This window comes from Schistocerca nitens, chromosome 2 (assembly GCF_023898315.1).
Source record: "Schistocerca nitens isolate TAMUIC-IGC-003100 chromosome 2, iqSchNite1.1, whole genome shotgun sequence".
Taxonomy (NCBI): domain Eukaryota; kingdom Metazoa; phylum Arthropoda; class Insecta; order Orthoptera; family Acrididae; genus Schistocerca; species Schistocerca nitens.
Window position 1 is genome coordinate 410,786,159 of NC_064615.1, and position 26,870 is coordinate 410,813,028.

At 38.7% G+C, this 26,870-nt stretch overlaps 2 protein-coding genes across 5 annotated transcripts in view; one reads left to right on the top strand and one right to left on the bottom strand.

Moving 5' to 3' along the window:
- LOC126236268 (zinc finger protein 263-like) overlaps positions 1–13,987 on the bottom strand; it is an 83,583-nt gene extending 69,596 nt beyond the window's left edge. Inside the window, exons 1-2 of one of the 3 annotated variants that reach the window (XM_049945425.1) lie at positions 13,693–13,987; positions 10,869–13,524 (exon numbers count right to left, since the gene is read on the bottom strand). In XM_049945425.1, coding sequence (XP_049801382.1) covers positions 11,607–13,481 — 1,875 coding nt within the window. In that variant the 5' untranslated portion in view covers positions 13,482–13,524; positions 13,693–13,987 and the 3' untranslated portion in view covers positions 10,869–11,606. Of the gene's footprint in view, positions 1–10,868; positions 13,608–13,692 lie in introns of those variants that run through there. The other 2 variants (XM_049945424.1, XR_007544888.1) reach the window with 2 other exon arrangements.
- Positions 13,988–14,575: 588 nt separating this feature from the next.
- Positions 14,576–26,858, top strand: LOC126236269 (BAG domain-containing protein Samui-like). Of its 2 annotated transcripts, none has more exons than XM_049945426.1 (2): positions 14,576–14,833; positions 24,316–26,858. In XM_049945426.1, the coding sequence occupies exons 1-2, from the start codon at positions 14,663–14,665 to the stop codon at positions 26,404–26,406; spliced, it is 2,262 nt and encodes a 753-aa protein (XP_049801383.1). In that variant the 5' UTR covers positions 14,576–14,662; the 3' UTR covers positions 26,407–26,858. The 2 variants fall into 2 exon arrangements, with proteins under 2 accessions (XP_049801383.1, XP_049801384.1); XM_049945427.1 differs by lacking the exon at positions 14,576–14,833 and adding an exon at positions 16,009–16,166.
- The last annotated feature ends 12 nt before the right edge of the window (positions 26,859–26,870 follow it).

A 26,870-nucleotide genomic window follows, 5' to 3' on the forward strand; every position in this document is an offset into this window, starting at 1 on the left:
AAAAAGAAACAGCACAATATAACCCAAACAATAGATAAGACAGTTTCAAAACAAAGGTATCACCGATGGCATGATTACAAGATGGAAATGAAAACTAGTTCAAAACGGATGAGGAAGAGGAGAAAGAAACACTGAAAGGCTGAAATTATATGGTAAGGAAGGAAGAGGAAACAATAGATTAAAAAGAACTGCAATTGAGATGTGGTCCTCAGGACTCAACAAAACAATAAAAGATACATCTTGCAATGATCTACACAAGGGCTTGCTAAACTGACCACACAGAGAGAGATATAAAGATTTATATTGAGAATGTGTAGACATAAGAGGAAAAAGATATTATACGGTAATATATCATGTGAAAAACTAACATTTGTTTCCAAAATACTACTAACTGTATTTAGAGGCTAAAGATTAGCATTTCCTTGAGTCATTGAAATGGAGCAAGTCTGGCACGATCAACTGCAGGGTGAAGTCGGAAGAAGATGATGAATTTCAAGTTTTTAAGGTAGATTGATAGATTTGGAGGGGACCAATCTACAAGGTCATTAGTTCCATCAGCTTAGGGAAGGATGGGGAAGGAAGTCGGCCCTGCCCTTTCAGAGTAACCGTCCCGGCATTTGCCTGAAGCAATTTACGGAAATCATGGAAAACCTAAATCAGGATGGCCGGACATGGGCTTGAACTGTTGTCCTCCCGAATGCGAGTCCAGTGTGCTATCTCGCTTGGTAAGTTTTTAAGGATGTTGCACATTTCAACATTGAAGTGTCAGTGATCTCCACAGGTGTCCAACCAGATGCTATGGATATATAGGCTGACTGGGGATAGGCTCTGAATATCTGAAGAACCTTAATACAACTTGGATGTGGTAGGTGTTTCAGAGGCTACTCAGTATGGGCTGTGCCGAAGGATTTTTATATCTGTTCCAAAGGCACAGTCCAAACAGTGACACATAATCCCTGTTCCCAATGACAAATAATGTTCCACTGCCACTGTCATGCTAAATGTTAATCACTGAAGTATGTCTGCAGTCTACAATAAGAAAGGATTGTTGATGATGACCAGCCTTCAGTTGAGTAACTCAGGGTTTGTCAAACCTTTACCCAGACAACACGGCAAAGTTCCTTCAGTTGAGGCATTAACAGTGTGACACTTAAAATACTATACTATAATAAACAAAGAGAAACTTGTGAAGGGAAAGCATGATCATTGCAACTTTAAAAGCATAGTAATCTTGAGTATTTGGTATGGGTCATTCCATGTCAAATCAAACAATTGTACTACATGATTTGAACCATGACCTCTCAGATTTGGATGAATTTTCTTTTCAGGTAATGTACCCACTAACACTAGTTTAATTTTGAGATTTGAAATTTTTCTGATCTTTGGTTTTTGAGTTTCAAGGGTTTAAAAATAAAAAAAAACCTCTGTTTTTGATCAATCGATGATTTTTTAAAATGCTGTAGCTCAAATACTATACAACCTAGAGAGCTCAAACTTGCACCATTGTATTCCTCTATAAATTCCCTTCAATTTGATATGTAACTTGACTATGCTACCTAAATTTGAAAATTTTAAACTATTCCAAAAAACATTTTTTGAAATTTCCAAAATACGTACCCTCAGATTTCTTTATAAAAATTGTATGTGTTGTCCAGTCTAACTGACTACATGCATGCAAAATTTCAAGATGGGATCTCAATGGGTTCTTGTATAAAATAATATTTTACTACCGCAGTACACACTATTGAGGTGAAAAGCAGACTATTTCTAGGTTATGAATACTAAGGTAGGCCTATGTAATTCTAACAAACTTAAATTATTTTGTTAGCCTTTTTATGCAACATTACCCTCTTATTGTTTGTTAATTCACTGCTTAAAGTGCAGCCATATTTTTGGATTGTCTTAAATTGCTAAATCTACTCAACATACCATAGCTCGCAAATATCTAGCACTACCATTTTCAGACTCTCCTTTATTATGGGTGTTTATGCCCTTCTCCAGTGCACCCATGGTCTAAGTGTAGCGCATTTGATTAGTAATCAAAACATCCTCAGTCCTGGATTCGAGCCCCGTCATCACTTAAATTTTGATTAAGAGTCATCAGCAAACGTGGCCAAAAGACTTCCAGCACAAGAAGTCACCCTCATTCAGCTAATGGCTTTGTCAAAGAGGGCATAGGAGCAGATGAATGTTTAGGCACTCTCTTGCCCTTGGAGTGGGAAACAGCCGATAAAATGTGGAAGAATCAGCTGTGATCAATGGAATGAGGATGCAGCGGCAATGAAAACCACTGCATTAAAGACACACAATGTGTATCCACAGGACATGCAGCCTTTAACTGAAAAAGTGTCATGATGATCTCTCCATTGGCCAAAGATCCTGGAACAGCCCCCCATTCAGATCTCTGGCATGGGACTGCCATGGGGGAGGTGACCATGAAAAAGATTGAATAACCAATAAAAGGATGGCATTCTAAGAGGTGGGGCACGGAATGTTAGAAGTTTGAATGTGATAGGGAAGCTAGAAAATCTGAAAAGGGAAATGCTAAAGCTCAATGTAGAAATAGTGTAGGTCAGAGTAGTGAAATGGAAAGAAGACAAGGATTTCTAGTGAGATGAGTATAGGGTAATATCAACAGCAGCGAAAATGGTACAATTGAAGTAGGATTCATTATGAATAGGAAGTTAGGGGAGAGAGTGAGTAACTGAACAGTTCAGTGATAGCATTATTCCCATCAGAATTGACAGCAAATCAACACCAATAATGATGGTTCAGATACGCATGCTGATGTCACAAGCCAAAGATGAAGATTGTTTGGATTAAAAGAGGAGGAAAGGGACCAAACTACGAGGTCATCAGTCCCTTGTTCCGAATAAAACAATGCCACAAGTGTGAGAATAAAACAAACAAGACTACAACTTATAACCGAATGAAAGGAAAAATCACACGAACGATGAAGGGCAACAAACATGTAAATGGACAAAAGGGCACAGAAATGCAAGAAACAGGATGAAGAGATTAAAACAACAAAGCATATTACCATGACTGGCTGACCATCAGAACAAAAAAGGAGAAGCCAGACACTCTGCAACACATTAAAACCTCCACCCTACAAGCACTAGGGAGGAGGACACAGAGGGACAAAAGACATGTGCTAAAACTTAGATCAAATGATAAAACCCAACCTCATCAATAAAACGTAAAACTAAATCAGCCAATAAAAGTAGTGGCAACCAGTCCGGTAACCCAAGATTTCGTCACTGGGCAGTCAAAGTGGGACAGTGCACCAGAATATGGGCCAGTGCCAACCGGGCACTGCACTGACACCCAGGCGAGTCTGCACAGTGCAGGAGGTAACCGTGGGTCGCCCAAGCGTGGCCAATGCGGAGCCAGCAGAGGACAACTGATTCCCTGTGAGAGGCCTGCTTGGAAGTCTTCCACACATTCGTAGTCTCCTTAATGATACGCAGTTTGTTGTGTGTACTGTTATGCCATTTTGTCTCCCAAAGCCGAAAGACCCTACGGTGTTAATCAGAATGCAGGTCAGGTTCAGAGATGCCCATCTCCAGAAGCAGTTTCCGAGTAGCCTTTTGGCAAGTTTGTTGCCTGGGATGCCAACATGTCCTGGGGTCCACACAAACACCACTGAATGATGGGTCCGGTCCAGGGCACAGATGGGCTCCTGGATGGACACTACCAAAGGATGGCGAGGGTAGCACCGCTAAACAGCTTGCTCAAGGAGTCAGTACACAGAAGAAATGATTCTCTGATGAATGGATATACTGAAGTACATGAGAGACGGCCACCAGCTCTGCAGTGAATACACTGCAGCCACTGGGCAAGGAATGTTGTTCAGAAGATGAAGAGGTAGACAAAGTATATTGAATAGGTAATTCAGTATATGAAGCAAGATGAAAATCTAATAGTTGAGGACTGGAATGTGTTGTAGGAGAAGGAGCAGAAGAAAGCGTTACAGGACAATATGGGCTTGGTAGAAGGAATGAGAGAGGGAAAGACTAGTTGAGTTCTGCAATGCATTCCAGCTAGTAATAGCAAATACTATGTTCAAGAATCACAAGAGGACAAAAGTACAATTGGAAAAGGCTGGGAGATATGACAGGATTTCAGTTAGATTACATCTTGGTCAGGCAGAGATTCTGAAATCAAATACTGCGTTGTAAGGCGTACCCAGAATCACAAATTAGTAGTGACGAAGAGAAGGCTGAAGTTTTTAAGAAACTAGTCAGGAAGAATCAAAGCACAAAAGATGTGGGATATAGAAATACTACGGAATGAGGAGTATGCTTCAAGTTCTCTGGGGTTATAGATACTGTGATATGCAGTTCAGTTGAAAAAGAATGGACATCTCTAAGATGGGCAATCAGAAATTGGAAAGAAAGATGTAGGTACAAAGAAGGTAACTGTGCAGAAACAGTGGGTAACAGAAGTAATACTTCAAATGACTGATGAAAGGAGGAAGTACAAGAATGTTTAGGGAGTGAAACGGCTACATGAAAAATGGGCAAAAATTGAAAAAGCAATGATTGTCAGAAGGACTGACCCAGCGTATAAAAAAGTCAAAACAAGCTTAGGTGAAATTAAAAGCAAGGGTGATAATATTACAGGTGCAATTGGAGTTCCACTGTCAAAAGCTGAGGAGAGAGCAGATAGGTCGAAAGAGTACACTGAATGACTCTATGAGGGGAAAGACTTGTCTGATGATGTGACAGAAGAAGAAATAGTTGATATAAAAGAGATAGAGGATTAAGTATTACAGTCAGAATTTAAAAGAGCTTTGAAAAACTTAGAATAGAATAAGGGAGAGGTATAGATAAAAATCACTGGTAGGAAGTGTCAAAAAACAATTAACTTAACAGCTCATGCATTCAAGTTGCTGACAAGAATAATATATAGAAGAATGGAAAAGAAACCTGAGGATATATTAGATGGCAATCAGTTTGGCTTTAGGAAAGGTAAAGGCACCAGAGATGCACTTTTGATGTTGAGCCTGATAGTGGAAACAAGGCTAAAGAAGAATCAAGACATGTTCATAGGATTTGTCGATACTGTCAAATGGTGCAAAATGTTTGAAATTCTGAGAAAAATAGGGATAATCTATAAGGGAAGACTAAGCATATACAGTATGTACAAGACCCACGAGGGACCAGTAAGAGAAAGACCAAGAACACAGTTCTCAGATTAAAAAGGGTGTAAGGCAAGGATAGAGACTTTCGCCCCTATTGTTCAATCTATGCACTGAAGATTCAATGATGGAAAGAAAAAGTGGTTCAGTGGTTCAAGAGTGGAATTAAAATTCAAGGTGAAAGGTTATCAATGATAAGATTCGCTGATGACATTGCAGTCCTGAGTGAAAATGAAGAATTACTGCCGGCCGCTGTGGCTGAGCGGTTCTAGGCACTTCAGTCCAGAATCGCGCTGCTGCTACGGTCGCAGGTTCGACTCCTGCCTCGGGCATGGATGTGTGTGATGTCCTTAGGTTAGTTAGATTTAAGTAGTTCTAAGTATAGGGGACTGATGACCTCAGATGTTAAATCCCATAGTGCTTAGAGCCATTTGAAGAATTACTGGATCTGCTGAAGCACTGAAGCATCTAATGATTATAGAATATAGATTGAGGTAAATTGAAGAAGGACTAAAGTAATGAAAAGTAGCAGAAATGAGAACAGTGAGAAACTTAATAGCAGGATTGGTCACCACGAAGTAGGTGAAATTAAGGAATTCTGCTATCTAGGCAGCAAAACAACACGTGATGGATGGAGCAAGGACGATACAAAAAGCACACTAGCACTAGCAAAAAGGGCATTCCTAACCAACATAAGTCTACTGGTATCATACATTGGCCTTAATTTGAGGAAAAAGTTTCTGAGAATGTGTGTTTGAAGCACAGCAACGTATTGTAGTGAAACATGGACTGTGGGAAAACTGGAAAAGAAGAGATTGAAGGATTTGAGATGCGGTACTACAAAAGAATGTTGAAAATCAGGTGGACTGATATGGTAAGGAATGAGGAGGTTCCCTGCAGAGTCGGCATGAGGAAAGGAATACATGGAAAACACTAAGAGGAAAGGAACGGATGGTAGGACGTATATTAGGACATCGCAGAATAACCTCATGGTACTAGAGGGAGCTGTAGAAGACAAAAACTGTAATGGAAGGTAGAGATTGGGATACAGCCAGCTAATAATAGAGAATGTAGGTTGCAAGTGCTCTTAGGAGATGAAGAAGTTGGCACAGGAGAGTAGTTCATGGCAGGTCGCATCAAACCAGTCAAAAGAATGATGACTTAAACACACACACACACACACACACACACACACACACACACACACACACAGAGAGAGAGAGAGAGAGAGAGAGAGAGAGAGAGGGGGCGAACAGTAATAAAATCAACAAACTGCAGGGACAGATTCCTGACTGGAAATAGAGGAGGAAAGGTCCTATGAACATGTGTCTGGAAACGCAATGTTACCATGGTAGATGGCACTGATGAAAGAACTTTTCTCTGACGAGTGCCACGTGTTCCTCACGCATTGCAGGCTGTATGACTGATGCAGTGCACTGCAAGCAGCAGAATGGTCTGGTATTCATGTAGGGAACAAACCGAGATGGTGTTTGCATATGGCTATGCAGATGGAAATGGTCACGAGGCAGCACAGCTCTACCACAAGTACCCTCACGGGCACCAACCACATCACACAACATGCCCTTTTTGGGCATTTGTATGATCATGAGTTCTTTCAGAAAGATGAACATGCATGGAGGCTGTGGACTGTGTGTACACGAGATCTGGAGGACCGAGTTCTACAGGATATTGAGACACACACTAGCACAAACTCCAGGAAAGTGGCCCCCCAAATATGGTGTAGGGCAAAGTACAATTATGCGTATCCTGCATGACAACCACTACCACACAGGTCACTTTGAACACCCGTTGTGACGTGGATATGATGCAGCTCTGTACTGTGTTCCAAGACGACTCATTGTTGCTGCACACACTGTCCATTTCCAGACACAAGTTCGTAGATAAAATGTGTAGCTTGAGAGAAGCATCACAGTTTTTCATGGACTCTTTGAACCATACAAGCAATATGAAATCACAGAATGGGGGAATTCAATGAATGGAAGGAAAAGAATATTCATACTACAGAAGAAAGCCATTCGAATTAAATCGAAAATGAAGCAAAAAGAATCTTGTAGAAACTGTTTCAAAGATCTTAATATTTTGACATGTCCATCACTGTATATATTCAAGACTATTGTGATGCATTAGGAAATCCTACAAAACCGGAACCAATGAGACTGTTCATCCTCATAACACACGAAACAGGAAACAATTGTGGGGCATTTCACAAAGACTCCAGATTTTCGAAAAATGACCTCAATCTTTCAGTATCAAGTTATTAGAAGCATTGCAAAGAGGCCTACAAAACCTCAAAACTGAGATGATATTACCTGAAACCCTAAAAAAGTTTCCAATAGAAGAAGAATTCTATAGTGTGGCTGAGTACATGAGCAGACAGTAAGTAACAGTTCGTCCTGAGAGTCATAAATTTCATGTACCACATTATGAGAAACTAGAATTAGAAAGTAAACTAGAATTAAAACTACTCATGTACAACATAAGCTAATGTTGTCGCGAAATTGTATTTTTTAGCTCTGGTGTACATATTGTAAATCATTGTGCATTATGTAACATTACGCATATACTGGCCCTCACAAGGGCTAGTAGAATTCCTTGGATAACAGAATAAATATTGAATTTAATTGATAAAAGGAGACAATATAAAAATGCAGTACATGAAGCAGGCAAAAAGGAATACAAACGTCTCAAAAATGAGATCGACAGGAAGTGCAAAATGGCTAAGCAGGGATGGCTAGAGGACAAATGTAAGGATGTAGAGGCTTATCTCACTAGGGGTAAGATAGATACTGCCTACAGGAAAATTAAAGAGACCTTTGGAGAGAAGAGAACCACTTGTATGAATATCAAGAGCTCAGATGGAAACCCAGTTCTAAGCAAAGAAGGGAAAGCAGAAAGGTGGAAGGAGTATATAGAGGGTCTATACAAGGGCGATGTACTTGAGGACAATATTATGTAAATGGAAGAGGATGTAGATGAAGATGAAATGGGAGATATGATACTGCGTGAACAGTTTGACAGAGCACTGAAAGACCTGAGTCAAAACAAGGCCCCGGGAGTAGACAACATTCCATTAGAACTACTGACGGCATTGGGAGGGCCAGTCCTGACAAAACTCTACCAACTGGTGAGCAAGATGTATGAGACAAGCGAAATACCCTCAGACTTCAAGAAGAATATAATAATTCCAATCCCAAAGAAAGCAGGTGTTGACAGATGTGAAAATTACTGAACTATCAGTTTAATAAGTCACAGCTGCAAAATACTAACATGAATTCTTTACAGACGAATGGAAAAACTGGTAGAAGCCGACCTCGGGGAAGATCAGTTTGGATTCTGTAGAAATATTGAAACACGTGAGGCAATACTGACCCTACGACTTATCTTAGAAGAAAGATTAAGGAAAGGCAAACCTACATTTCTAGCATTTGTAGACTTAGAGAAAGCTTTTGACAATGTTGACTGGAATACTCTCTTTCAAATTCTAAAGGTGGCAGGGATAAAATACAGGGAGCGAAAGGCTATTTACAATTTGTACAGAAACCAGATGGCAGTTATAAGAGTCGAGGGGCACAAAAGGGAAGCAGTGGTTGGGAAGGGAGTGAGACAGGGTTGTAGCCTCTCCCCAATGTTATTCAATCTGTATATTGAGCAAGCAGTAAAGGAAACACGAAAAATTCGGAGTAGGTATTAAAATCCATGGAGAAGAAATAAAAACTTTGAGGTTCACCGATGACATTGTAATTCTGTCAGAGACTGCAAAGGACTTGGAAGAGCAGTTGAACGGAATGAACAGTGTCTTGAAAGGAAGATATAAGATGCACATCAACAAAAGCAAAACGAGGATAATGGAATGTAGTCAAATTAAGTCGGGTGATGTTGAGGGTATTTGATTAGGAAATGAGACACTTAATGTAGTAAAGGAGTTTTGCTATTTGGGGAGCAAAATAACTACTGATGGTCGAAGTAGAGAAGATACAAAATGTAGACTGGCAATGGCAAGGAAAGCGTTTCTGAAGAAGAGAAATTTGTTAACATTGAGTATAGATTTAAGTGTCAGGAAGTTGTTTCTGAAAGTATTTGTATGGAGTGTAGCCATGTATGGAAGTGAAACATGGACGATAAATAGTTTGGACAAGAAGAGAATAGAAGCTTTTGAAATGTGGTGTTACAGAAGAATGTTGAAGATTAGATGGGTAGATCACATAACTAATGAGGAGGTATTGAATAGAACTGGGGAGAAGAGGAGTTTGTGGCACAACTTGACAAGAAGAAGGAATCGGTTGGTAGGAAATGTTCTGAGGCATCAAGGGACCACAAATTTAGCATTGGAGGGCAGCGTGGAGGGTAAAAATAATAGAGGGAGACAAAGAGATGAATAAACAAAGCAGATTCAGAAGGATGTAGGATGCAGTAAGTACTGGGAGATGAAGAAGCTTGCACAGGATAGAGTAGCATGGAGAGCTGCATCAAACCAGTCTCAGGACTGAAGAGCACAACAACAAAAAATGCATATACTGTGTAATCTATTATATGTTTTTACTGTGTAACCTATTATATACACATTGTCTACAATGTAAGCATAATGACATGCCCTATGTTACAAGGACACAGATGTAAGAGGTAGAAATGGTAACTTATGGGATCAATAAAAATCACAATCATTACATTTTCATAATGCTCATACTCTAATGCTGACATTCAAAGAATGCAACAGCGTAACACAAAAAATGCCTCCCCCTCCTCCCCGCACCCACACATAAAACCTTTTGGCATTTCCTGAATATAGATCTTCTCTTGAAACTTGTAGAATACTATTTTGGAGTAAAACCAACAAATGGTTTGAAGCAATTTTTATTATTACAGGAAGTGAGAGATTTGACTTATATACCATAACTCTCCACAGCCATGCTGCAAACCCCAGTTCACATAGTTACGTATAATTACAGCATCTTCCCTACACACACACACACACACACACACACACACACACACACACACACACACACACACAAACGGGAATTCTGTTAATCAAAGTGAACAATGGAGATTAACAAACAAATGTAGACTATCATAGTTATAATGCGTAAAGCTGTAGGGCCCTTTGGACGTAATGAATACAAGGTAAACCCACTCAAAGACCTGGGCCACATTAAAATCATACTTCACAATGAAATACCATTGATATCAAGTGATAGAATGAGCAAAATAATAATAATAATAATAATAAAATGATTTCTTCTTGAGAAATGTTTTAACACTCCTGCTGAAAATGTTTTCACAACACTTATGCAAATCCCCAGCATATTTTTCCACATTTATTTACATACAGATAGCAGAAGACTAAATTTTACTGTATAATTTACACAAGAGGATTTTGCTGTCGTTTTTCTGTTTTCGACACATTAATATATACTGGATCTTGCTGAAGGAACACTGGCAAGTAAAGAAGAGTGATAAAGTGAAAATAGATTAGTGGTGTAATGTAGCTATTATTGTAAATATGGATGTAATTTGTTTCAGTTAAGTTAGTATCTAAGACAAATATGCTTGTTATTACATGCCACTATTTCTATAATTATTTCGCACACACACACACACACACACACACACACACACAAAAAGGTTGGCAAGCCAGCTGTGGAACTTGGGGGGGGGGGGGGTAGTGGTAAATATTTTGTGTACATACGAAAGTCAGCTACCTGTTTTATTAAGATGCTAAGAACTGATAAAGAGGTTTTCAAAAAATACATTTACAAGAAGAACAACATCTTCGCACAATAATGATCACAGATAAGAAAAATCACATTTTTCATTAAAGAATACATGAACAAGTTCCATGTGTAACAAACATATCTAAGATATCAATTGGTCCACAGATCTCACGTAGACACACTGCTTGGTTTAAATGAAACAATATACAATAGATATCACAATACAGACTTATTTTGAAGACAACTACCACTCAGTTGGTTCACATTCAGAAATTTAATTTTATATTTCTTTTCTAGGTTTCAAAGATGTTTAACATAGACATCACTATAATGTTAAAGCAGAAGATAAGTAAAAACAATTGTGATACACATCTGCAACAAAATAACATATTCAAAATATTAAAAAGAAAATAAATGTACAAGGGCAAAAACATATTTTACAAAGTAAATGCAACCAAGCAGATTCCCTAAAATCAATACCATATAACAAACTGCGAAAGACAACACTGACAGTAAACAACTCACTGCTGCACAGTGCACATGTTCCCAGGCAATCAGAAACAGAGTAGTAGATAGTAACATTTCATTAGATATACAAAAATGACACATTTTAACAAATAATAGGCCTAATATAAATTTTCTGACCTTACCATTGTTTTGAACACACATCACACATAAAACACAAGAAACAAACAAATTCAGTCAGGTTACGTTACAGATGTTTCAACAAATCAGAAATCTTTTTGCAAAAAATCCACTTGCCATGCAGGAAGCTCAAGCTTTGCTTCACTGTGTATCTTCCCATGTTCCCTCAATGCTCCTTCTGTGAAAAACTTTGTTTTGCACTCTGAGCAGGAATAAATATTTTGGCTTTCATGTGATTTTAAATGTTGCAACAGCTTGTGGTTTGACACAAATGATTTCTCACACAGATCACATTTGAATGGTTTCCCAGTGTGGAGCATCATATGTGTCATCAAGCCAGATTTTTGGGGAAAGCGCTGTAGGCAAACTGAACAACAGTATGGTTTCTCACCTGTATGGATGCGGACATGCTGTTTCAATATCGATCTTACAGCAAATCGTTTGGTACAGTACGAACACTGAAATGGGCGCTCTCCAGTATGAGCTCGCAAATGCCTTTCGAGATGCGATTTCTTCTTATAACCCTTACCACAAGATTCACAAAAGAAACGCCTTTCTGCTACTTTACTAATGGTTGCATCTTTCAAAGGACCTGGATCAACTTTTGCTTTAAAGAAACCACCTGAGCGCGTAACACATGTAATTGCACACCTGTAAACTGGAACAGTGTCTTTTCTGATTATTTGGCTGGAAATAATTTCTGAAGCAGAAGTACAAACAGTGAGACTATTTGGATCAAGTCTTTCAATTTTCATTTTAGGTGCTGGGTTACAGACAGATTTAACTCCACAATAAATTTTGCTGTTTTCTAAGAGTTCTTCCTTTTCAGATATTTTACATAAGGGGCTTGAATTTCTGTGCAGGGAGCTCAGTTCATCAACCATTGACGTGTTTGTTACAGCAGTACCACAGATACTGTGCCTGTATTCTGCACTGCCAGTTTCTACCAAAGGTACAAATACCTCTTGTAGAGTACAATTACCCTTGTGACAGTCCACACTGTTAACCAAATCAGCTGAATCATTGTACTCTGCACTGCAGGTAAGTGTTTTTGAAAACTCCACAACATTGTGATCTGAGGCTGTAATCTCACTGCATTTATCACTCACTTTTTTTGTGTCATCAAATACAGACTGGTTATTTTTGTGAGAATGTGTATCTGCACATGCCAACGTGCAATTGTTATCACTTGTACAAGGCATAATTTCATTTTCAAAAGTATTATTCGGGTCTTCTGTAACACAAGCTAAAGAGTCATTTATGCATTCTTTCTTCACCACTTTCTTCTGGGAACTTTCCACTGCTAAAACGCATCTACTACTGCATTCCATACTGCTATTTTCAGCAACTGTCAAATTGTTGATACTATCCTCATTTCTGGTTGGGCGAAGAGGTCTGCTACCTTCCTCTGTTTCTAGGTCTTCATATTCATCAAAAATATCTATCTTGATATCATAGTCACTATCGAATAATCGTCCACTTCCATTAACCTCTATATCAGTTTCAGTTTCAGAACCACTGAAATCATCACTCGAGACTGCAGAAGGTGAGTGATCACATTGGTCATTTATACCACTTATAGCAGTCCTTTGTTTGTCTTGAAGCATCACAGGTACATTTAAATTATTTCCACCATACAGTGGCTGTGCACTCTTTGCTGGATTCACACTTCTTTCACTAACGCTACCACTGTCATGTAAAATGCTCATATCCAATGGTACATCTGATAATTTAAAAGGAGAGTTTTCGCTGTAGAAAGGAACTAAATTGACTGGACCGTCATCAGTCAAGGATGTCGCTGGTAATGAAATGTCTGATAGACATTCGTCGGATTGTTTCACCGTTTCCGTCGTCGTGGCGTCATTTTCACCACATATTCCGTCGTGAGTTACAGAATCTACACTACCTTCAATCACTTTTCCGTCACTGCTCGTAAATGTCCAACCATTTAAGGCAATCATGGCGAAGGAAAGTTCCTCTGAGGTATGAGCAGACACATGGTGCCTGTGAAGAGTTATGAGATTTTCATGAGATTGCCGACAAATATGACAAATATAATTTGCTGTCGTTCCTTTCAATAGAGGCATCTATGAAGGAAATATAATTTACGGAGGTATTAGATTTGAGTGATAGTTTCAAAACAGCAACTACATTAAATATATGAAATAGTACCTTACTATCTGCACAGTCCCTGTGAGGGGCCGCCTTCATGAAAAGTCTGTAGTTTCATTCAATTATTCGCAATGATAAATCAAGTTACCACATTTATAAGGCTAATTAATTACGCCGACTCCTAAGTTTTCGAATGAAACGACGTATTTACTTAGTACAGTAATAGTACCGTAGTGACAGAGGTTTTACGCGGTACAAGCCAAAAAATAACTGGAAGTAGCACATACAAAATTGACCAAGAATTTATCTTTACCACGCACTGAAATTTTAGACTTTACGAAAACAAATTACGCGCTCAATTTTTTCATTGTTTCTCACCAGTTGCTGTCTCTGAAGATATTTTACTACTGAGATTGCATAGATACAACAACAATGCATTCTATACATTCCAGAGTAGAAAATAATTTAAAAAAACTTGAACAAAAGTTTTGTATAGTACATAAAAAATCTGACGCGTGGAATTAAGCATCTTTATTTTTTTTTTTAGAAAACATAGTTTATCACACTTCGCATATGTCATGAGCAGATCTGTTAGTAACACAATCTCAGGTATCAAAACGTTTTAACATTCTCTTATTTTTGCAAAAATAAATTACGTTGGCTTTATTCACAGGTCGGTAAACATTTAGATCAATTCAAAGTTATTACAAAGTGTTACGTTATTGGGTAAGAGAAATGATTTACAACCGCATTTTGCTTTACGAAATTCAATGGTTTTATTTACTTTAGGAAAATGTGGTATATTTTCATGTTATTGTACTAGTTTGGGTTTTGAACATCTGAAAGATCTCGATGTTTCTAGAAACTACGCTACTGTTCTCAGGCATCGATTATCGTACGTTTCGACACGAGATGCACCGTACCGCGTCGCTTATTGGTGGATTCGAGCTTGTCGTGGGAGAATGTTCTGGTGGTTTGTGGGTGGCAGATCTGAGTGTATATATTCAGCCTCGCCAAGGTATCTCTTAGTATGTCATTTTCGTTTCGTGACAAACCGAGACTCAGTGAACGACTCCGAGGTAAATCTGGTGATGATTTAATCAACGAATTAAAAAATCATATTGACCAAGAGCGGAAGATGTTCTTTGATACTGCTCCAAATTGGGGATCTGTTCACCCGTCGGGATCTTTCTCTTCTAGGGTAAGTGTGCTTATATCAACAATTGTATCAACAAATGTTGTTTATAAGATACCGTGTGTTCATTCACAATTTGTTTACCTACTTCACTTTAAAGGAGGTTGGCGTAAAGTAAGTGTGACCCCATTTGCAAAGTTAAGGCAACCGTATATCCAAGTAAGCGTTATATAGGTTTTAATATTAAAGTGCATTATATGGGTTATATGGATTTAACGACTAGCGTAATTCCATTTTCTTGTTTTGGAAGTAGCCGGCAGTGTTGCTCTTCAGTATACTCTGAAACGTTCTGCGGAAATAAAGTATTTGATACCACATAGTAACACTTCGGTGCTACTCAACCCGGAAAAAAATGTCACTTGCAAAACGTTTTTTTCCGCTCCGCTAGAAGTTGTACTGGAATTCTCGCAGTTACAGTGATACGTCAACAGTAAGGAATGAGGGAGTTCGTTGGGCTGCTGTGGATGTAAGCCGCATGTCTTTTGCAACTGTCTTGTTGTGACATGGACTTTTCCAGCATTTGAGAGTGCTGTTAGATATCGGTTTGCAGAAACAAATTATAAATATATCATGGATTTTTTTTTGTATCCTGGTGTGCATACTTCGCCATAAAAAAACCTTGTTAGTAGTAGGCGTACGTTTAGTCAAGCGAAATCGTGTGACATTCGGTGAAATTATTTGTTTCCATTTTCACGAACGGTGTGTTGCTGTTACGCACAGGTGATTTACGGGAGACCTGATAATAGTTTTCTGCCTGTTTTGGTTGAAGAAACGCTCAAGAAAGAAGAAATTATTAGTGTACGAATTTGTCATAGGAAAGAAATTGTTTTTATAGATACGTTGACAGTAGTCAACGTAGGATAATCATTCACGGGGCATTATCAGAATCAGCGATACAATATTAGGGTTCTCTTGTAAGTATGGCGTGACACTTTGGGAAGGAAATGTTGAGTTTCAGGCCGACCTCGCTGCTTCAGATGTATGTCTGGTATGTGTACATTTTTGTGGTGGTTTACATTACTAGTAGTTATGTTTTGGTCAGTTGGTTCAGAGATTGTTGGGGGTTGGGGAATATTCCAGGCTTCAACACGTGTGGGGAGGGCAAGTTATTCACGTATCACACCCACAGACTTTGCTTGTGACGTAGTTGGCGCATCGTTCAACTGAAATAGCCCCAAATGGCCGTGGCTGCTGAGTCAGCAGCCCTTGTATTTAAGTCCGGTTTGCCTTGCGGTCGTCGCAGTAGCGTTACGGATACTGGAGTGGTGTATTAAACGTGTGCTCTGTTGGTATAACGATGGAATCGCAGAGTTCTCGCGGACCTGTTACTTACATGCAGGTGAGGTAAAAATACCAGGTTTCTTGTACGTTTCACTTTTCTGGCTATCACCGGTCGTTTATTTTTGAACAGCAAGATTTAATGAGAGATCTTTTTCCCCTTGTACTATCGGTGTGTGTGTGTGTGTGTGTGTGTGTGTGTGTGTGTGTGTGTGTGTGTGTGTGTGTGTGTGTGTGTGTGTGTGTGTGGGGGGGGGGGGGGTAGGTTAAGGAGGAAATTGAAATGCTGTGGTCATCTAAGGGGCAAGTGACCTAGGATTACCAAACATACAACAGTTGTAGTTCAGTTAGGTGAAATCGTGGTTCTAATTATAGGCCTAATTAATTGTGCTGGATAGGTATCACCATATGTTGAAGTAAACATTGTTACAGGTTATGTTAATAAGATTGTTGTTAAAATTTGTGTACATAGAAAATGGGGTAAGATTCAAATAGCTTGAAAATTGTTTTGAGCTAATGTGGTCCAGTATGTTGAGACCAATTCACATGGTGTTATAGGCTGTAACACTTTCCTGAACTGAAGATCCAAAGTAACAGTAATGTACTGTCTACAACATTGTCAAAGAATGGCAAAATGACATGGAAAGTTGAGTGCAGTTTGAGCAGCTGAAAAGGACCACTCATTGCTTTGTTTTTTTCTTAGCATTGTGCTTCATGAAAGGAAACAATGTTGATAACTTATTTATCAAGGGCTCAAGTTTTTCAGCAAAGTACTGTCTACATTATGGTTTGTCAGTCGAAGTGTTAATGTATTTAAACCTTCTAGTAAAACTGGAAAGTCCACTTGCTAAAAAGAAGGAATTTACCCCCATTTAAAACAATGAAAGCAAGTTATTGGTATACACGACACACAAGTTTTTACTGTTTGCAACGTGTAAGGTGTTACGGCCTACTGAAATGGCATGGAATTTCTTTTTCTCCATATTGCATTGTAGGAATGCCCAGATTTCATCTTGAGATGGAGTTTATGGAGTCATTTGAGTTAAAAGTAGAATCTGCAATAGCCAGGGCAGTGATTATTTTGGAAAACCTGGAGTTCTCAGGGGAATTCTGTGGTTTTTAAGCTAGGAAAGAAATTTAATTTTATTGAGTATTATAAAATCACAAATTTTATAATACTTAATATTTCAGCATGTGTTAATTATATGAATATTAGTCCATAAAAATTACTGATGTTTTAAAAACCATTGTTAAACTACTGCTTATGGCTGTTACATACCTCAGCTGAGAGTGAAGAAAAGTCATTGTGGCATGTTGCCCCCTCCCTCCATTCCACTTGCCATTAATTTATCACGAGCTTCTTGACACCATCTTCCTCTTGACTCTTGGAACTCTGAGGAATTTTTGTATAAAATTTGAGTAGCCACCCTGGTCACTCTTTTCCTGTGAACAGTGTTAGAGTACATTTGGTCTTATTAGGATGCTTCTAGGCTGATTTTCTATTGCTCATGACGCATTTGAAACATTTTGCTATACGCCGTTTCAGTGTATTAGGCCCTTTGACCACTCTCCACTCCCACCCAAACAAATGTCAATATGAAATAAAAAATTGTGATGACTGATACATGTGTAGCCTAACCAGGTCTACATCATTAGCAATGTCTGCTTAAGATTTGACAATTGTTGTTCATGGATGCTTAAAACTACCAGGTAAATTCAGAAATGCTGTATCACATTATTGACAAATTTGACAGATTGGCTAGTAGAAGTAAGGCTAACAATCCAGAGGTATGGAATTTGATTCAAGTCTGTCAAAGAACTTATCACTTATTGTTTATTTGACCTAATTGCCAGTTGTTTCACCTGCAGCATTGAATTGTTAATGCAAAATTATGACAATTTGCATTCTTGTACAGATGCCACATTAAATTGTAAATTCTCCTATAAATGTGTGGATAAGTCTGAAAGAAGACTGGGAATTGTCACTTGCAATTGTACTCTCTGAAAGTACCTTCTGGTTAGTAAGTCTTACCATTACACATTGAAGTATTTAGATTCATATTAAGTGCATACACTCTACATACACTGATGTGGCAAGACATGTGATGGCGATACGCACATATAGAGGCGATGGTAATATCGCTTACATAAGGTATAAAAGGGAAGTGCATTGGCGGAGCTTTCATTTGTACTTGCGTGATTCACATGAAAGTGTCAGACTTGATTATGGCCACACGAATGGACTTCAGACTTTGAACGCGGAAGGTAGTTCGAGCTGGATGTACAGGACATTCCATTTCCGAAATCTTTATGGGATTCAATATTCTGAGATCTGGAGTAGTTAGTGTGTGCCAAGCATACCAAATTCCAGGTATTACTTCTTGCCACGGACAATGCAATGGTCAATGGCATTCACATGACAGAGAGCAGCAGTATTTCTCTAGAGTTACCAGTACTAACAGCACTGCATGGAATAACCACAAAAATAAATGTGGAACATATGATAAATGTAACCATCAGGACAGTTTGGTGAAATTTGCCATTAATGGGCTGTGGCACCAAATGATCGATGTGATTGCCTGTGCTACCAGCATATCACCTGCAGTGCCTCTCCTGGGCTTGTGGCCATATTATTTGGACCTTAGACAACTGAAAAATGGTGGCCTGGTCTGATGAGTCAAGATTTCAGTTGGTGAAAACTGATGGTAGGATTAGTGTGGCACAGACCCTGCGAAGACATGGATCCGGGTTGTCATGAGATGCTGTGCAAACTGGTGGTGGCTCCATAATTGTGTGCACTGTGTTTACGTGGAATGAACTGGTCCTCTGGTCCATTTTCACCAATCATTGACCATTTGCAACCATTCATAGACTTAAATGTTCCCAAAAAAAGATGGAATTTTTATGGATGAGGATGCGCTATGTCAGTGTGCCACGATTTTTCGCTATTGGTTTGGAGAACATTCTGGGCAATTAAAGGGAATACTTGTCAGGTTGGTCCTCTATATAACTCTTTTTCATAGTGAACTTAGTGAAGCAATCATTGGTAGTAATACAGATTGATGGGAAGTGTCGTCATTCAGTGTATTTCTGATAAGTTTTGGTATAGCTGATAAAAACTATAGTTTCTCTTATTGATAAAGTGCCCAAATAGCCTGTAACGCAATGTTACCCAGTGAAGTTGTGCTTCTCAGGGACACAATGAAGTACGGTTGCAGATCTGTTATGGGAACATAAGTCCTGAGTGTAGTGCAGTTACCAGTTAAACTCTGTAGCACAATAAATGTTATTACAAACTTTTATAAGTTTTTAGTGTGTGCAAAAAAAGTTCAAAGGTGTTGGAAAAAGTAATTGAACACACTTGTTAGTGAATGAATGGGTTTATAAAGGGGGAAATGCATTTTTGTGTGCAGTGTTGTCTGCAGTATCTGAAAATTATGTGCATTCTAAGCACTTATGCAGTTTTGTGGCACAGCTTCTATTTTCATCAAAAGTTATAAGTAGCATCTGGAATGAAGAAATGATCACATTATCTTGAAAAATTATACTAAAGAATTTTATTAGACTAAGTGGCATAAAAGAAAGTATTCAGAAACCTTATTGTGTATTATTTATTATGTTAGTTAAATTACATGAACAGGCCATTTTTAATTGTGCAGTAGTAATTTGTGTTGAATACTGCCCCAATTGGGTGTTGTAGGGGAATATTGCCATTTTATGAAATGTGTACTGCAACAGTACTGTCTCACATCCTGAACATACTACTGTCTCAGAATGTTGTAAGCTGCTTATTAACCTTCATTGCATTCAAAAATATTAAAGTAGGTTAATTGGTGCTGTGAGGGTGTATTAAAGGTATTGATGAATGTTCTGTTATGGTCAGTGAAGTTGTCATAGGTTGTTTTTAAAATAATGGATGTTTAGGGGACGGGCTGACCTGTAGGGTAGGTGTGGTTGGAAGATAGTTTTGCTGTGTGTTGGCAAAGCCTATAGATGTCAAATGTTACATCCCTCTCCCATCCCCTCTGCCCCTGCCCCATTCCATAATTATATTTTATATCCAGTGAAAATCCCATATTCCCATTGTGGTTAGACATTTTTGAGTTTATGGTACGTTTGAACTTTCCTACTCAAAACCAACATGTTTGGGGATACCAATACTTAGTTAAAATACAGGCGAGTGTGTGACCAGGGATGCCAGTCTGCTAGTCGGTAGCATTGAAATACTTGGTGTATATACACAGTCAAATACCTGCCCAGACACCTTCATTTTAGTTTTCTGTGGCTTCCTGAAGTTGCTTCAGATTTTCCTGGGCCAAATCATTAAAGCTATAGCAGACTTGTCTAACTATGGTTTGCTGAAAGATTTCACTGGTAATCGGACACAGAGGTTTAATAAAAAAATGAACAGTACAAACTTTCTGTTAGTATTTCATCCATTTATGTTGTTAGAATTGTTTCCCATATAAAAAAAAAAAAAGATTTAGTAGTATCTGCAACAGGTAATGTAGGGACCAATTTACTGTTTAGCTAAGGCATCAAGGACTTGTTAATGCGTCATGGTTGCTCATGAAATTAAAGAACCCTGTCATTGTGCTCCTCAGCCTCAATCTGCGTACATGATTGTATGTATGTCAGCTTGTGAATGCAAGTTGTTACTTCTGGAAACATATACTTTGTCTTCCAAATTTGTGGCAAATATAACACATTAGACAGTAACCAAAGCTCAAAATAACGTGTCTGTTGCCTCACATCCGTCCAACTAACCAGACAGTGACTGACTGGATAACAGTTAGAAATGCTAGAATTCTAAATAATGACTGAGATAAATGTTGAGGTTTTTAAAGGCTTTGTTTTAGTGATTCATGGTGGAACTAGTTGAAATGTTGACAAAAGACAGATATTGGCTTAGGCCTAATCTAAATTTTTGGTCTACATGACTTTTATTAAATTACTGTGAGTGCACTCTCCTTTCTGCTTACTTTACATATACAACATGTTAAAGTGGCATTGAAATATCGTGTGACAAGATGTAAGAAATAATGTCGGATAATTTTGTGGAACATTAAATGTTTTTGTTACCCTCTTAGGAATATGTTTTACTTGTTTACAGACCCTGTGTGTACAGAATTATCAATAGATTTAATGGAATGAAAAGAAACTGAAATATTGCTGCATTAGATGTTTCATATTTTTGGTGCTGTATCTATTGTTCTGGTTCATGACCTGTTTAATGCCATTTGGGTCAGTCACTTGCATGTAATGTGTGAATTAAACCAGTTTTTTGTAGACTGGCGAGTGAGTAGCAAACACACACACACACACACACACACACACACACACACACACACACACACACACACACACACACACACACACACACATCGTAACACTGTGGAAAGTCTTGGAATTGCATCTGGGGCATTGGTACTAAGTAGTAGTGCACTCGGAAATTTAATTTTTGTAATTTGTTTATATTTATGGTGTGTGTGTGTCTGCCAAAGCAATGTGATGCAACTCTCAAAGAATTTTTGAGAAAATAGACATTTCCAAGTGTATTTAATCCTCAAAATCAAGGTCCAAGTTGTCCTGTGGTAGAAAGTTAACATGCCATATGGGGGATGTGGGTTTGATTCCTGGATATAACTTATAAATGGATGTTCTGAGAGTATTTCTGTGATGTGTAAAATAACACGTCAATGATATATGGGCAGTGCTTAAGACTTAAGGTTGCTAGTTAGCCCTATTTCAGTTTTTTTCCATTAAATTTGAATACCAACATAATTTAAAATAGAATTCATGAAATATATGCCAATTATCACTTACCTAATTGTCTTATTTATGAAAATGCACACTATTGTATTTCCAATTGTGTATTGCACATGAAAATCCAGTTTTCATTGCCAAAATACTGAACTTCTGTAAAAGAATGTTATTAAGGGTTGTTTGAATTCAAAACCATTACAAATTAATTTTTTCCCTCTTTATGTATTTTGCACTTCATAATAATGCTTGTTGAACATGCCTCTTTCTTTAAAAAAGGTAACATTTGAGAATGAAACCCAGTGAGTGAGCATTGTTTCGGAAAACATAAGTCTATTTTCTTGAGAATTTATCAGAGTTTCATGTAACTGCTTTGGTGGATTGATATTTGTTCTGAACTTCATGCACCATAAATACAAAAAAAAAAAAAATACAAAAATCCAGTTGCCATGTGATCTTGTAAGTTTGGTTCAAGAATTTTACACCAAGACATGACCTGTACTTACTGGCCAAATCCTGCAGATGAAATTATCAGGATTTCAGTCATGTATTGGTTCCTCACGATATAATTCACCACACAAGTATGTGTTAGACATCTTGGTAGGGAGTTGGATGGGTCTGTGTGAAATAATGCAGGTGGATACAGAACTCCCAGTAGCAGATGATTGTGTTGTCAATGTTTGAGAGTAAATGGAGATGGTGTGCTTGGCTTAGCAAGAGGCTATATTCTACTTACCTCAGTGTGAACATTTTAACTTTTCTGCTTGGGCTTTTCTTAATCTTTGAAGAAAGAAACAAATGCCACGTGGAAGTTTTAAACCAAGGTACACTCTAAACAGCCTACAGCCCTCAGACAGACTTTCAATACCTGATAACTATTGCACATTGTTTGATTGTATATCTATTTTACATGTCATATCACATTCTGTGTAAAATGGTGAAAGGCATTCACTTAGACAATGTCTTAGGAAGTGGAGATGTTCTATTCAGAGGAACTAAGAGTGTGACCAGAAAGGTAGTGGGACAAAAGAAAATAGAATGCATATTTTACCAGTAGTATCTTCAATAAATTTTACTGTATAGAGCAAAATATGAACAAATATACCCAGTCCCACAATAAATGTGTAGCACCCGTAAGGAGAGGAGAAAATGAAAGAAAACTTCACAGATTGTGAGGGTATGTGATTATATTATTTTGATGATTACAAAATTGTGTCAAAGAACTGGGGTAGTGTGTGGCCACTTATCACTGCGATGTTGCATCCTCCACCCCTCTCTCTTGTGGTCTTCCTTGCCTGACTGCATTGATTTTGTTGACAAGGGTGTCATGAGCCATTTTAGCCTCTACTAAGGCAAGCTGGCCTCCAATAATTTTAACTAGTCCTTGATAGCCAGAATTCTGGCACTGGGACAGAGTTAGTGCCCGAGCTGATCTCACACGTTCCATTTGGGACAGGTCTGGGCCAAAGGATTGTCTTTTCATGCAGGTGTTTGTAGGTACATGTGCCATGTGGGATGAGTATTGTCCTCAATAGTTCCCCAAAATTTGATGCCAGAAGTAACATATCTGTGCCTCTCCTAAACATTGGAGGAATGGGGCATTTCCCCCGGTTGCTGACATACTTGTAGGTAATGTTCATCCAGGATATCGCAGAACTGTGTTTAATTACTGAGCACAGTATTACTCTATCAGCAATCCATGCTTTTCAGTTATGCACCAGTCCAAAAGCAGCAGTTTGTGGTGTTCATGGCAGCCTACGCATGGTATGTTGATCCCCTAATCAGGCTGCCACTAATCTCTGACCAGCAGTGTGGGATGGTGGAATAGAGCAAGTAGCCCATTACTTGTTCTTGGATGGCACATGCAGGTGTGAAGGGTTTATGATGTGCTTGATGCAAATTGTGTTCCTCCCTTGTGGTCAGGTGGGTCAACTGGAACCTTAATAATGCCTGCATTCATGTTCCCAAGCAGTATATCACACTAGAGTCACATCCAAATGCCCCAATAACTGGAAAGAATTAAATAAATGCTCCAATCTCTGGGAGGAAATATAAGCCAAAATAAACTTCGTGCAGATCACTGTTTAGTTTTACTATAGTTAAGGTTGTGATTTGAAATGCTGGGAAGTAGACTATCAGTAATGGATACAACACATGTAACAGATACTGTTTATTGTTATGGATTCTTGTCGTGTCACAATCAATGACACCTGAGAGGCTGCAGGTACACAGAACAGGGCCCAGAGCCTTAAATTTAGTAGTTTTGGGGACAACTATGAAAAATCATTGTTTTTAAATATCTGATGATAACGTATTTGTAATGTCTGTTGAGTGTTGTTGAACACTGCTAGTAACTTGCAATGATTTATTCTTAATGTAATCTAGTCAAGGTATCTGTAACCCACATGTTTAAGTACTACAAATATTTATGAGTTTGCTTCTTTCAGACCGGCTTTCCATTTGACGACGACATGATGCCCAGGAGTGGACGACAGGATATTCGTGCCCATCTAGATGATCTGGCACAGCGACATCCAGAATTTGCAGACCAACTTCGATGTCCTCCTTGGGCTGGAGAAATGAGTGGATCACCATCACATACTGGCACCTGGGGACAGAATAGACGTGGGTCAAGTGAAGCTGAACCACACACACAGGCAAGAAGCAGCAGTAGTGGCAGCAATGTGGAAAGTGAAATGGGCACATCATCTCCAAAGCCAGAGGATAACAGAGGCAGGAACCCTTTCCCTCAGCAAGGAGAAGCTGGTAGAGATGACGGTGGGAATCGTGGCCATCGTTCCATGTCTGCACCTCCTGACGCTAGAAATCAGCAACCACCCCAGCCTCAAAATCAACCTCAGCAAACACCTCAGCCTCAAAGATATGTTTCCAGAGTTAACATAACACCAGGAAAACCACCTGTTGCACCTCAGAAACCGCAGTCACCACAGCAATCGTCTAGCAATGTGAGGCATATACCTATTTTTGTTGAAGGGAGAGATGAACCTATTCTTCCTAAGAATCTGGCTTCTGAAGAACCACCTCCAGAACAAGTGTTTCCACAGAGGATTCCTCCACAGCCTCAACAGACATTTTCAAAACCACAGACGTACACATCGCATCACCAGTTCCAGCCACAACAGCGTTTTTATTCTCCACCACAGTCAGCACGGACAGAATATACTCGTCCACAGCAGAATGTACCACACTCAAAACCTGAAACAATATTTTCTCAACAGAATTCAGCGCCAAGTATGCAGCAGCCAGCAGCGCAGCAACCAAAGGAGATGCCCAAGCCATCACAACAACCTAAGCCTCAGCAGCCAAAGCCTCAACAGCCTAATGATCCAATTCATCGTGTTCAAGCTGTCCAGAAGGATGTGGAAAATCTTCAGAGAATGGTGGAAAATTTTGCTGGAACCTCCAGGAAAGATAAGCAGTATATATACCTTGATGAAATGTTAACAAGGAATTTATTAAAGCTAGATGATATTGATACGGAGGGTAAGGAAAATGTGAGGCAAGCACGCAAGGAAGCAATACGCAGTATACAGAAATGTATCAGTATTCTGGAATCGAAGGTGCCAGCACCAGAGGAACAGAAAGAAAATGCAGTTCCAGAAGACACACAAGGGATGCAGTCAGTAGATAATAGTGACACAACTGAACTGAGAGAAGAAAATCCAGCAGAAGAGATGGAGGCTGACATAGTTGCGCCTGAGCCTCCAGTGCTGGAAAATGCAGGTGAGAAAATGGAGCCAGATGTTAAAGAGACTGAGGAACATATTGAGAAAATGGATGTTGAGCACTCAGCACCAACACAACAGTCTGAGACAGAATCAAGTCCGATAGAAACAAAAGGTGAGTCTCAGCCTTCAGCAGAAGTAACTGAAACTAATAAAAATGAAAATGATGAACATAAGGGAGAATCAGCTGATACACAGCTGACAATGGACATGGTAGTGACACCTGAGGCTCCATTGACTGAATCAACTAATCAGGTTGCAAGTGAGAAGCCTTCAGAGAAGGTAGATAAAAGTGATATGGAAGTAGAACCACCTGCATCAAATCAGACTGATCTGGTACAGATGGACGCAGAGGCTCTTCCACAGAAAGATGTGGCAGTAAAAACAGATGTGGAAATTCAGAAGGAAGGTGACGTTAAAGAACCACACTTACCACAGACAGCGAAGGAGACAGAAATGCAAGAAAATGTTAGTGCTACACCAGAGAATTCAAAAGAAGCTGAACCAAAGACTGTAGATGAGACATCTGTGATGCAAATTGAACCAATACCAGCTGGGTCGGAAATAACAAACCCTCCGAAAGCTGAAGAATTGAGTGAAACACAGCAAGAATCAGCAAAAGAAAATGCCAGTTCTGAACTAACCTCTGATAAGGATCCAAAACCAGAAGTTGATACAAAGAAAAAGAAGACTGGTAAAAAAGTGAAATCCCCATCCAAAAAACCTCCTAAACAAGGTTCTAGTAGCAAGTCAGATACAATTTCTAGTTCAGAAGAAGCACAAAAAAGTTAATTTTTTGAGAACTTTTTTAAAAAAATAACTTATTTAAGAGTATTTTAATAAAGACTGCAGAGACATGTAAAATGTTGGAAAGTATTATTCTCATTAATGTGTATAGATTTATTTATGTTGATTTCTGGTGCTGTTGTCTCATGGATGTGAGTGATACCAGTTTTTATTTCTACTTCAGTTGTTCCTTGGTACTGAATGTGTCCTCAATCACTTTATACTTTTAAGTGATGTATATAATGTGGATAATCTTGCCAAAGATATGTCAGATGTTTTTGTTGTAACTGGATCAGTTTCTTTGAGCTGTGATAATTTCTAAACTTTTAAACTATGTATGAAATGAATATTTGTTCTTATAAATTTTCTCTGTAAATTAAACATTGAATAAGCCTATAGCACTTTTATAATTATATGTACAAATATTTAAATGTAAATAAATAGTAAAAATTCTTGTATCCACATGTAAT